Source organism: Nycticebus coucang, chromosome 22 (assembly GCF_027406575.1).
Source record: "Nycticebus coucang isolate mNycCou1 chromosome 22, mNycCou1.pri, whole genome shotgun sequence".
NCBI classification, from domain to species: Eukaryota; Metazoa; Chordata; class Mammalia; order Primates; family Lorisidae; genus Nycticebus; species Nycticebus coucang.
In genome coordinates, this window is record NC_069801.1 from 42,528,192 (window position 1) to 42,541,581 (window position 13,390).

General features: G+C 42.5%; 2 protein-coding genes across 2 annotated transcripts in view; one reads left to right on the top strand and one right to left on the bottom strand.

Moving 5' to 3' along the window:
• Positions 1 to 13,390, bottom strand: part of PIK3R3 (phosphoinositide-3-kinase regulatory subunit 3) — an 85,381-nt gene that overhangs the window by 19,638 nt on the left and 52,353 nt on the right. Inside the window, exons 5-6 of the mRNA XM_053575239.1 lie at positions 12,443 to 12,568; positions 1,563 to 1,705 (exon numbers count right to left, since the gene is read on the bottom strand). Coding sequence (XP_053431214.1) covers positions 1,563 to 1,705; positions 12,443 to 12,568 — 269 coding nt within the window. The remainder of the gene's footprint in view (positions 1 to 1,562; positions 1,706 to 12,442; positions 12,569 to 13,390) is intronic.
• On the top strand, positions 10,816 to 11,107 carry LOC128574561 (guanine nucleotide-binding protein G(I)/G(S)/G(O) subunit gamma-10-like). The gene has a single exon (XM_053575240.1). The coding sequence runs from the start codon at positions 10,819 to 10,821 to the stop codon at positions 11,023 to 11,025; it is 207 nt and encodes a 68-aa protein (XP_053431215.1). The 5' UTR covers positions 10,816 to 10,818; the 3' UTR covers positions 11,026 to 11,107.

Sequence of the window (13,390 nt, forward strand, 5' to 3'; positions counted from 1 at the left end):
CCCTCTGCAACTAAGCTATACATCTTCCCTATTTCTTCATTAGAAAGAAAAAGGAAGTTGTATATTTCCTATTTTGGTGAATAAGAGCATCTCCCAGTTACCCACTCTATAAATCTAGCAATAATCTTTGACTTCTCCCGCACCTACTACATTTGGTCAGGTAATGAAGTCCTCAGCCTTTCTACTAACTCTCCCGTTTTTTTTGTCATTGCCCTTTTTTTTTCTGTCCAGGCCCTTTCAACCTGATGACCACAACCACTGTAGCCACCTGTAACAGTCAGCCTGGTTCTCAAGACTACAGTCTTGTTCCACTCCAATTATTATTATTATTATTATTATTATTATTATTATTATTTTTAGAGACAGAGTCTCACTTTGTCTTCCTCAGTAGAGTGCTGTAGCGTCACAGCTCACAGCACCTCCAACTCCTGGGCTTAGGTGATTCTCTTATCTCAGCCTCCTGAGTAGCTGGGACTACAGGTGCCCGGCACAATGCCCAGCTATTTTTTTGTTGCAGTTTGGCTGGGGCTGGGTTCGAACCTGCCACCCTCAGTATAGGGGCGGGTGCCCTACTCACTGAGCCATAGGCGCCGCCCCACTCCAATTATTCTTAAGACTGCTGCCAAAGTTGATTTGCAGTTCAAAAAGCTCCCATTCAGTGAGTATTAATTATGTATTCCAGGCACCATAACAGGTACTAGGGACATCAGAGATAGCAAGCCACCATGCCCACTCTCAACAAGCAGCTGAGTCAAGGCCTGGCATTCAGGAAGTGTTACACTAGTGATCAGGACCAGACAATGTAAGGACTAAAAAAAAAGTCCCTACACTGGTCTAGGGAGAATCAAGGAGTTGTTTCCAGGAAAAGTCATGTGGAGAGTCCTAAAGAATGAGCAGGAGTGTGTTGGGGGAGGAAGAAAGAGCACAGAGGACAGGAGATACAATTTGGTGGTATTGGTGGAGCAGCAAGTAGAACCAATGGCAGAACCGTTCACTTTGAGAGAGTGAGAGCAGGTAAGACGGGGATTATCGCAGCGCATCTCCAAGGCAGGCCGAGCCGCAGAAGCCGGACGCTCAGGGTCACGCCATTAGTGCAGCTCTAGAACTTGGGAACAAGTGGTAAGGGACAGAGAGGAGCCGGGAGAAGTCGGGCAGTGGCGGTTCCACTGGGTGGACACCTGCCCAAACTCACCAGCTGGCACAACTTAAATGTGCGCCGTTTATGATAAGTAATGTTCTCAAAGTCTTAGTCCCTTTGCTTTGCTAAAAAAAAAAAAAAAAAAAAGATACCTGAGCCAGGGCCATTTACACAGAACAGAAAAGAGGTGCATCTGGCTCACGGTTCTGCGGGCTGTACAGGAAGCATGGAGGCAGCGACTGGGAGCTTTCACTCACCAGGAAGGGGGAGCAGAAGTGTCACATAGCGGGACAGGAGCTTGAGAGACTGAGCAGGTGCCCAGCTCTCAAGGGACCCACACATGGGCGGGGGGGAGACAGGAATTATCAAGGAAGAAAAGAAGTCACGTCTCATTGATGTCCTTGGAGATACTGAGTATATTTACCGTTCAATCTCCTTTTCATTCCCTTCTCTGCGAAATCGCTCAATATATTCTTTGCTGTGTTGTTCCTGTGTGTGACACTGTTCCTCAAATATTTTAATTGTTTCATTAAAAGCTTCAATTGCAGTCCTCTTCATCTGTATTTCCTACAGGAGAGAAAAAGAAAAGACCTAATTTCATTATCTTTTTTTTCTTATACTCTTGGTCTTAAAAGAAATTTTATAATTTTAGTTATAATCCCATATAAAACCCAATTAAGAGGGCTAAAATAAGACCCATTAGTCAATCCCTAGCCTATCAACCTCTATGTAAAATACATCATTCAAACTATAAAATAAGTGAAAAAGAACCATTATCTGAAACATAGCTGAGAACCACAAAAGGGTCTCTGAGCTGCCAGAAGAGTTTAAATGGGAATACCTTGAAGATGAAGATCAAGTTCTGCCTTTGCAACTATTATTATAGTGTTGAGATTCCCCCCAAAAGATGCTAAAGGAGTGAAGGGGTAGAGCTGAGGAGTCTACTCACCAAAGTGCAAGGTCTTATTCTCAGAAGAGCCCTCATTTCCAATGTATATGTCAACTCTTTAAACCCTGTTCAATGCTCATGTTCCTAGCATATTTCCTGTACTGCTGGTCACTGGATCCATCTCTTTGTTCCCTTCATCTCCCAAAGCTTTAAGTCTCCATGGCTCTTCTCTGCCCAGCCCCTATTCAAGTCCTGCTCCTAATTTTCACATAGGAAAATGGAGCCCTCTGCTAATGTCTACTTAGTGCCTGAAGTTTTGTTCTGTTTTTTTAATCTCAGATTAACATGGGAGTACATGCAATTAGGTTACACAGTTGTTTTGTCTTTTTTTTTTTTTTTTTTTTGAGAGAGAGTCTCACTTTGCCACCCTCAGTACAGTGCCGTGGTGTCATAGCAACCTCAAACTCTTAGGCACAAGCAATCCTCTTGCCTCAGCCTCCCAAGTAGCTGGGACTATATGGGCCCACCATGATGCCTGGCTATTTTTTAGAGATGGGGTCTTGCTCTTGCTTGGGGTGGTCTCAAATTCCCAAGCACAGGCAATCCACCTATCGCAGCCTCCCAGAGTGCTAGGATTGTAAGCGTGAGCCATGGCACCCGGCCCCCATAGTTTGCTTTTGTTAGGTTAAAGTCAGGGTTCTGGTTGCGTCCTTCACCTAGGAACTATGCAATACACCTGTGCAATGTACCTGTTGAGTGAGAATTTACCCAACCGCTCCCCCGACTAGTGCCTTTTTTGGTTGCCTCCATCTCCCCACATACTCAAATCTCCATGCCCAGCACCCAGTCTCATATCAGCTATTCAGGACTCCTGCAGTTAAATGGGCAGCACACAGAGCTTTCTCTACTTTCCCCAGCCATGACAAGACAGCAGAAAGGCAGCTCCATGCAACAGTGGCCATTTTTTTTAGCCTCTGTTCATAGGAAGGTTAGCTTTCCCCTAGACTTCAGTTCATACAATGAGATTGATACCTGGCCCCTGCCAAGGATGAAGTGCTTTGGGTTCATTATCTTGCACAAATTCATTAACAAATACTGAATATTAACTACATGCTAGGCATTACCTGAAATATTTGGGATATAACAGCAAACAAGCTTAGTCAAAGATTTCTGCCTTCCTAGAAGTTACAGTTTAGGGGGCTATACATGTAATAAGCAATACATATAATAAGTAAGTAAATTATATAGTTTGTTAGAAGGCAAGAATTATTATTTAAAAAAAGAAAGCATAGTGGAAAAGGAAAATCAGAATGTGAGTTACAAAACTGTCAGATAGGCCTTATTGAAAAAATGACATTTGTGGAGGCTTGAAGGAGTGAGGGTGTTAGCTAGGTGACTATCTGGGACAAAAGTGTTCCAGGAAAAGAAATAGTGCAAGCACTCCAAGGTGGGAAGTGGGTGTAGTATATTTGAGGAATGCAAGGAGGTTAGTGTGAGAAAGAGAGTTATAAGAAATAAGGTCAAAGAGGGAGAGGGACACAGATCACACTAAGCGTCATAGAAAAGGGCCTGGCTTTTACTCTTAAGATGTGGGAGCAGAGCAAGGTTTTAAGCAAAGGACTGCTGTGATCTGACCTACATTTTACAAGTATCACCCTGGCTGCTATATTAAGAATTAAATTGGGGGGCGGTGCCTGTGGCTCAAGGAGTAGGGTGCCGGTCCCATATGCCAGAGGTGGCGGGTTCAAACCCAGCCCCGGCCAAAAAAAAAGAATTAAATTGGGAAAGGGGAGCATGGATAAGAGCAAGAAGACCAGTTAGGCAGTCTCCGCAGTAAATCCAGACAAGAAATGATAGTGGGTTGGACCAAGGTTATCATTAGCAGTGAAGGTAGTAAGAAGGGTTTAGATTCTGACTATATACTGAAGATAAAGTAAATAGGATTTCTTGATGAATTGGATGCAAAGTATAAAAAAAAAAGTTTAAGATAACTCTAAGGCTTTTGGCATCAGCAATAAGGATGTGACTGCACTCAACAGATATGGAGAAGACAGAGTATCAGACTTCTGACTGAAAAAGATGTGAGATTACCATGGCCAGAGATGCTATAATGGTTCATTTTCCTATGTGACATATTTGATTCCATTTTATTGTCAAGATTTTTTTTTTTTTTTTTTGTGGTTTTTGGCCGGGGCTAGGTTTGAACCCGCCACCTCCGGCATATGGGACCGGCACTCTACTCCTTGAGCCACAGGCGCCGCCCTCAGGATTTTTTTTTAGTAGTTATTCAGAATGATTTTAATATCCTCCCCCCTTCTACCTAATACTTGAGCTACCTGTAGTGTGTCAGTGTGTATGTGTATTTAACTATAAATTTGAGCTGGTTTATTACTTTAGCTCTTCTAGATAATTCTGTAGAATTATCTACAATGCAGCCAGTCTTTGGGGATTAAATGGGGAAAAAGTTATGAAGCTTCTTCAGACTAATTCAACCTAAGCAGTTAACATTAGGGGCTGGGGGTGGTGCCTGTGGCTCAGTGGGTAGGGTGCCAGCCCCATATACCAAGGGTGGAGGGTTCGAACCTGGCCCCAGCCAAACTGCAACAAAAAATAGCCGGACGTTGTAGCGGGCACCTGTGGTCCCAGCTACTTGGGAGGCTGATGCAAGAGAATTGCCTAAGCCCAGGAGGTGGAGGCTGCTGTGAGCTGTTACACCACAGCACTCTACCAAGGGCAATAAAGTGAGACTTAGTCTCTTACAAAAAGAAAATTAGGGGTTAGTAAAACAATTATACATATAAAAGGATATTATGTAGCTATTAAATTTCTTTTTCAGAAACTATATATATATATATTTTTTTTTTTTGTAGAGGCAGAGTCTCACTTTATGGCCCTCGGTAGAGTGCCGTTGCCTCACACAGCTCACAGCAACCTCCAACTCCTGGGCTTAAGCGATTCTCTTGCCTCAGCCTCCCGAGTAGCTGGGACTACAGGCGCCCACCACAACGCCCGGCTATTTTGGTTGCAGTTTGGCCGGGGCCGGGTCTGAACCCGCCACCCTCGGTACATGGGGCCGGCGCCTTACTGACTGAGCCACAGGCGCCGCCCCGAAACTATATTTTTTTAAGTTTCAGAAAGTATAAAAGCTAGGCAGCACCCATAGCACAGTGGGTAGGATACTGGTACATAACACCCAGGCTGGCAGGTTAGAACCCGGCCCAGGCCAGCTAAAACAATGACAACTGCAACAAAAAAATAGCCAGGTGTTGTGGCAGGCACCTGTAGTCCCAGCTACTTGGAAGGCTAAGGCAAGAGAATTGCTTAAGCCCAAGAGTTTGAGGTTGCTGTGAGCTGTGACGCCCAGGGCGACAACTTGAGACTGTCACAAAAAAAAAAAGACGGCTCAGCAGCTGTAGCTCAGTGGCTAAAGCGCCAGCCACATACGCCAGAGCTGGCAGGTTCGAATCCAGCCCAGGCCTGCCAAATAACTATGACAACTACAACCAAAAAATAGCCAGGCATTGTGGCAGGTACCTGTAGCCCCAGCTACTTGGGAAGCTGAGGCAACAGAATCACTTAACCCCAAGAGTTGGAGGTTGCTATGAGCTGTAATACCACAGCACTCTACCAAGGGCAACAAAGTGAGACTGTCTCAAAAAAAAAAAAAAAAAGATAAGGAAGCAGAAGTCTTTACTTATCAGTAATCAGTAATTACTTAAAGTGTAAATATATTAAATTCTCCAACTAAAAGGCAGAGACTAGCAGATGGATTAAAACAAAACATAATCGCTATATATGCTGTCTGCAAGAGACTCACTTCACATGCAAAGCCACAAAGAAGTTTTAAGTAAAAGGATAGAAATTTAGATAGAATAGATTCCTGTGCAAACAGGAATCAGTTAGATTTGGCAACACAGATATTAAACTAAAGTATGTGCAAACAAAAGAAAAAACAGACAAACTACATCACAGTCAAGAACTTTTGTAAATCAAAGGGCACTATCAAGAAAGCAAAAAGATATCCTACAGGCTTGGAACATCTGCAAATCACCTGTCTGATAAGGAATTAACAACCAGAATAGATTTTTACATTCCCACCAGCAAAGCATATCCTTCCTTTCCATATCCTTCCTAATACTTGTTATTTTTCTTTTCTTTTGAAACAGAGTCTCACTTCGTCACCCTCGGTAGTGTTGCATCATCATAGGTCACAGCAACCTCAAACTCTTGGGCTCAAGTGATCCTCTTGCCTCAGAATCCTGAGAAGCTGGGGCTACAGGAGTGTGCCACAATGCCCAGCTAATTTTTCTATTTTTAGTAGAGACAGGGTCTCACTCTTGCTCAGGCTGGCCTTCAACTCCTAAACTCAAGCAATCCACCTGACTCGGCTTCCTGAAGTGCTAGGATTATAGGCATGATACGTTTTTTTGTTTTTTATTTTTCTGAGACATAATCTCACTTTGTCACCTTCCAGAGAGTGCCATGGCATCATAGATCACAGCAACCTCAAATTTCATGGCATCATACTCCATGTTATTTATTTTTTTTGAGACAGAGCCTTAACCTGTTGCCTTAGGTAGAGGCTATGGCATCACAGCTCACAGCAACCTCCAACTCCTAGGCTTCAGCTATTCTTTTGCCTCAGCCTCCGTAGTAGCTGGGACTACAGGTGCCCGCCACAACACCCAGCTATTTTTTTATTATAGTTGTTATTGTTGTTTTGGCAGGCCTGGGCTAGATTTGAACCCGCCAGCTCTGGTGTATGTGGCTGGTACCGTAGTCGCGTGAGCTACAGGTGCTAAGCTTTTTTTTTAGAGACAAAGTCTCACTTTGTCACCCTTGGTAGAGTGCTGTGGCATCACAGCTCACAGCAACTTCCAGCTCCTGGGCTTATGCAATTCTCTCAGCCTTCCAAATAGCTGGGACTACAGGTGCCTCCCACAACGCCCAGCTATTTTTTTGTTGCAGTTTGGCCGGGGCTGGGTCGAAACCTCCACTAAGCACCCTATCACACCACCTTAACTTACTTTATACCAACAACTTTAGAACACACAGTCCTGCTGCACATGGCACCCAGCCCTAAAGGCCCAAATATTTAGAAATTAAATAATACTCCTCTCTACTTTTTTTTTTTTGAGACAGTCTCACCTAGGTAGAGTGCTATGGCGTCACTGCTCTCAGCAACCTCAAACTCTTGGGCTCAAGTAATTCTGTTGCCTCAGCCTCCCAAGTACCTGGGATTACAAGCACCTGCCATAACACCCAGCTATTTTTCAGAGACGGGGTCTCGCACTTGCTCAGGATGGTCTCAAACCTGTCAGCTCAAGCAATCCACCTGCCTTGGCCTCCCAAACTGCTAGGATTACAGGTGTGAGCCACCAGGCCCAGCTTCAAGTAATCCTCTTGCCTCAGCCTCCCAAGTAGTTGGGATTACAGGCGCCTGCCACAATGCTTGTCTATATGTTTTGGTTTTTTTTTTTTTTTGCAGTTTTTTTGGCCAGGGGCTGGGTTTGAACCTGCCACCTCTGGTATATGGGGCTGGCGCCCTACCCCTTTGAGCCACAGGCACCACCCAGCTTGTCTATATTTTTTTAGAGAAGGGTCTTGCTCTTGCTCAGGCTGGTGTCAAACTCATGAGCTCAAGCAATCAACCCTCTCAGCCTCCCAGAGTGCTAGGATTACAGGCATGGCCACTGCACCATTGGTTGTTTTTTAATTGTTGTTAAGTTTTTAAAAGAAAGCTATGATGGAGCGGTGCCTGTGGCTCAGTGGGTAGGGCGCTGGCCCCATGTGCCGAGGGTGGTGGGTTCAAGCCCAGCCTCTGCCAAACTGCAACAAAAAAATAGCCGGGTGTTGTGGCGGACGCCTGTAGTCCCAGCTACTAGGGAGGCTGAGGCAAGAGAATTGCCTAAGCCCAGGAGTTGGAGGTTGCTGTGAGCTGTGTGACGCCACGGCACTCTACTGAGGGCGATAAAGTAAGGCTCTGCCTCTGCAAAAAAAAAAAAGCTATGATGAAGGCTCAGCACCCGTAGCACAGTGGTTACGGTGCCAGACACATACACCAAGGTTGGGGGGTTCGAACCAAGCGCAGGCCAGCTAAACAACTGCAACCAAAAAATAGTTGGGCGCCTATAGTCACAGCTACTTGGGAGCTGAGGCAAGAGAATCACTTAAGCCCAAGAGTTTGAGGTTGCTGTGAGCTGTGATGCCACAGCACTCTACCCAGGCAACATAGTGAGACTCTGTCTCAAAAAAAAGTAACAATTTTTTTTAAAAGGTAACAATTATATACACTTAAGTGCCTAATAACAGAACCCCAAAATATATAAAGCAAGATCTGACAAAACTTGAAGTAGACAATCTACAATAATAGAGACTCAATGACCCATATTCTATAATGGATAGAATTACCAGCCAGAAAATTAATAAGGAGATAAAGGACTTCAGCAACACTGTAAGCTAATTACACCTAACAGACATATATAGAGCACTCCACCCAACAACAGTTGAATACATATTTGTCTCAAGTACAAATACAATATTCTTCAGGAATTTTGAGACTATGCCTCAAAAAAAAAAAAAAAAAAGACAAAGAACAGACTGAAAGTAAAAAGACAGAAAAAGACATATCATGCAAATAATAAGCATATGAAGGCTGGATATATCAGACAAAGTATACTTCTAGAGGATTACCAGATATAAAGAATATTTCATACTGATAAAGGGATAAACTTACCATGAAATATGTAAGCATCTAATAACAGAATTTCAATATATATAAAGCAAAAGTTGACAGAACCAAACAGAAACAGACCAAACTACAATCATAATTAGAGTTTTTAAGACTTCCTCACAATAACTGACATCTAGGACAATTAGCAAAAAAATTAATAAAGCTATAAAATATCTGAATGACACTATCACACCACCTTAACTTACTTGATATTTAAAGCACATTATACCAACAACTTCAGAACACACAATCTTATTGCACGTGGCACCCAGCCCTAAAGGCCCAAATATTTAGAAATTAAATAACACGGGCGGCTCCTGTGGCTCAAGGAGTAGGGCGCCGGTCCCATATGCCGGAGGTGGCGGGTTCAAACCCAGCCCCGGCCAAAAAAGAAAAAAAAAAAAAAAAAAAAAAGAAATTAAATAACACATGGGTCAAAAAAGAAATCACAAGAAACTAAGACAATATTAAGAAATCTTGGCCAGGCACAGTGGCTCACATCTGTAATCCTAACACTGTGGGAGGCTGAGGTAGGAAGATCACTTGAGCCCAGGAGTTCAAAACCAGCCTGAGCAAAAGCAAGACTCCGTCTCTACAAAAATTAGAAAAATTAGCCAGGCATGGTAGCACACATCTGTAGTTCCACCTACTTGGGAGGTTGAGGTAGGAGGATCACAGGAGCCTGAGGTTGCAGTGAGCTATGACGACACCATTATACTCTAGCCCAGGTGACAAGAGTTGAGACCCTGTCACAAAAAAATAAATAAACTGAAAGCAGGCTGGGCAGAGGGGCTCATTCCTGAAATCTCAGAATGTGGGGAAGCTAAGGTTGGGAAGATGACTTGAGGCCAGGTGTTCAAGACCAGCCTAAGCAACATAGCAAGACTTCAGCTCTAAAAAAAATTTTTTTAATTAGCCACGTGTGGTGACTGCACCTGGCCAAAATTCCCAATACCTTTTATGTACTAAACAAAAACTTAGGGCAAATTAAACCAATCCAAGTCTAACTAAAAAATAATCAAAAGCAGTAACAGGGCTAGACACAGTAGTTCACACTGTAATCCTAGCACTCTGGGAGACTGAGGCAGTTGGAATGTTTGAGCTCACGAGTTCAAGAAGACCAAGCTGAGCAAGAATGAGAACTCCTCTCTACTAAAAAAATGAAAAACTGAGGCAAGAGAATTGCTTGAACACAAGAGTTTGAGGTTGCTGTAAGCTATGATGCCACAGCACTCTACAAAAGGCAACAAAGTAAGACTGTCTCAAAAAAAAAAAAGCAGTAAGAGCAACAAGGAGTTTTAGGAAAAGAACTAGATTATTCTATAGAATTTTGTTCTATATCATAAATATAATAGAATAATTCTGATTATTAACGTTAATCATCTGAAAACTGTGTGGCTAAGTCTTCTAAAGTGGTCCCATAATTCCATTCATCCACTCCTTCCTCAGTAAATCTCCCAAAAATCAATTGGGCACACCTGACCAAATAAAAGACTAGTTTTCAAAGCCTCTTCTGCAGCTAGTTGTGACCTATAGCTAGGTGTGACCATGGGACTAAGTTCTAGCCAGTGAGAAAAAAGCGAAAACAGTGTATACTCCTTCTAGGAAGTCTCCTTAAAAACAAAAAGCAAAGCCAGGCCAAGCGAAGTGGCTCACACCTATAATCCTAGCACTCTGGGAGGCTGAAGCAGGTAGATTGCTTGACCTCTAGAGTTGGAGACCAGTCTGAACAAGAGCAAGACCCCCCCCCCCAAAAAAAGGTAGCTGGATGTTGTGGCAGCTGCCTGTAGTCCCATCTACTTAGGAGGCTGAAGCAAGAGGATCACTTGAGACCAAGAGTTTGAGGTTGGTATGAGCTACGACACCATGGCACTCTACCCAGAGTGACAGAGTGAGCCTTTGTCTAAAAAACAAAAACCAGAGAGATTTTCTCCTTCCTATTCTTCCTTCCTGTTTACTACAATATAGTGCTGATGGCTGATTTTATAGTAAGCCAATTTCCACAGATAGCAAAGCTTCAAGATAAAATAAGTCTCTGAGGAGCCCAGCGCCGCTGCCATGTCCTCTGGGGCCAGCGCGAGCGCCCTGAAGCGCCTGGTGGAGCAGCTCAAGTTGGAAGCTGGCGTGGAGCACATCAAGGTCTCTCAGGCGGCCGCAGAGCTTCAGCAGTACTGCATGCAGAATGCCTGCACGGATGCCCTGCTGGTGGGCGTTCCAGCTGGAAGCAACCCCTTCCGGGAGCCCAGATCCTGTGCTTTACTCTGAAGACTCTAGGGGAGAAGTTCTCTGAGGAATGCCTTCAAGTACAAAGTGATGAATGACTGCCTCCAAGTCTCAAGAAAACACTTTCCCCAGCCTGTAGTCCTAACTACTCGGGAGGCTGAGGCAAGAGAATGGCTTAAGCCCAGGAGTTAGAGGTTGCTGTGAGCTGTGTGATGCCACGGCACTCACCGAGGGGTATAAAGTGAGACTCTGTCTCTATAAAAAAAAAAAAAGAAAACACTTTCCCCAGCCAATGACTTTTAGATATTTTAGTCCTTTCCGGTGACCAGGTCCCATAGCCAAAATCCCACAGGAATTGATGAGTTTCTACTACAAATAAAGAAACTGAGTGAAGGAATAGAGTTCTAAATAATAGCCTGAATTTTTTTGTGAAGTACTTTATACTTAAGACAAAACCTTACACACTAGATATACCAAACACACATCTTCCATAAGTAAATTACTGCTGTTGCTATGCCTGGAATATTAGGTCTATTTTATTTACTGGATGTTTATATTTTAGGAAGGAAAACATTTTGTTTGTTAAAAAAAATCAAATATTTGTAATTGTTTTTCCTGACAAGGATTTTTATACCATAACAAAATTTATTCTTTTCTCATGAATTTACAATTTCTAAATGAACAAGAAAGTTACAATTGGGGGAGAAGAACAGGCTTTACGAATCAAAAGATGTCTTGATTTTTCTAAACGAGAAGATTGTTTTATTTTTAACACTAAACATGAGATCTGTTTCTTAGCAAACTTGTTTGGAAAGATGAACGTTGTGTTTTAGTTTGTCCCTGTCTAAAAAGCAGAATCAGCCTTTGTATTCTTATGTTCGTCTACTTTGTAATTATATGTGAAAAAAAATTTTACATTATTTCATGTCTTTAAACACATTTAAAATGTGACCTACAGAACTCTGTAAATGGTTAAAAATAACATAATTTGAAAATATTACAACTTAAAAGAATTCATAATAACACTAGTACTTTATGATGTGCCTTTGATTTAATTGAACACTTTTAGAAGGATACATTATTTGTGTTTGAAGAGCTTGGAAATAAAATTTCTACTTAACTCATCATTTTCTGTAACAGCAAAAAAAAAAGAAAAAAAAAAGTCTATGAGTACTTGCTGTAACACCCTTACAGTGCCTATATACACATGAAAGAAAAATAAATTTCTATCTGAAACCTTTGCTACTTTTTGGTCACTTGCCACCAATTAACACTAACCAGTTAACACTAATGGATACGGATTATAACCTCAACCAAGAGAAAAGTGATCTGCAAATGAGAGGGAAATTTGTATCATTGATGTCCCAAAAAGGCTAAAAATTATCAAGTGAATTATGTAAAGGAAAATCTGATGAATTGGAACACTGAAAATTTACCCAAACAACAAAAATACACTAACCTGGGATGTTCTGGTATATTCTTCATATAGTCTATCATACTCTTTACTCTTTTCTTGATACTGAGAGTGGTACTCTTGCAGTTTTTTACCTACTGCATCAATGTTATCTTCTTTTACCAACTGATCCTGTAGAGGTAAACAAAAGAAATAAAGAATGTTAATAATTCTGATAGATATTTCCATATCTATTTTTTACGCAAAATATTACCTTACCCATCTATTTATTTATTTATTTTTTTGTAGAGACAGAGTCTCACTTTATGGCCCTCGGTAAAGTGCCATGGTATCACAGCTCACAGCAACCTCCAACTCCTGGGCTTAAGCGATTCTCTTTGCCTCAGCCTCCCGAGTAGCTGGGACTACAGGCGCCCGCCACAACGCCCAGCTATTTTTTGGTTGCAGTTCAGCCGGGGCCGGATTTGAACCTGCCACCCTCAGTATATGGGGCCGGCGCCTTACCGATTGAGCCACAGGGGCCGCCCGCCATCTATTTATTTTTTAATTATATTTCTGCTATAGAAATTTAAGTCACTGTATAATTTAAGAATGCAAAAAAGACACTAAATCTTTTTGTTAACACTAAGATAAGCCTTTAAATCACATCAAAATAATATTTAAAAAATTAAGAAATGGGGCAGCACCTGTGGCTCAGTCAGTAAGGCGCCGGTCCCATATACTGAGGGTGGCGGGTTCAAACCCGGCCCCGGCTGAACTGCAACCAAAAAATAGCTGGGCGTTGTGACGGGCGCCTGTAGTCCCAGCTACTCGGGAGGCTGAGGCAAAGAGAATCGCTTAAGCCCAGGAGTTGGAGGTTGCTGTGAGCTGTGTGATGCCATGGCACTCTACCGAGGGCCATAAAGTGAGACTCTGTCTCTACAAAAAAAAAAAATTAAGAAATGAAGTATTAAGTGAATAAACATAAACAGAAGGATTTTTATACAAAGTTAA

Excerpts from the sequence above, each read along its gene's own strand:
- LOC128574561 (XM_053575240.1), top strand. The coding sequence starts at position 10,819 with ATGTCCTCTGGGGCCAGCGCGAGCGCCCTGAAGCGCCTGGTGGAGCAG.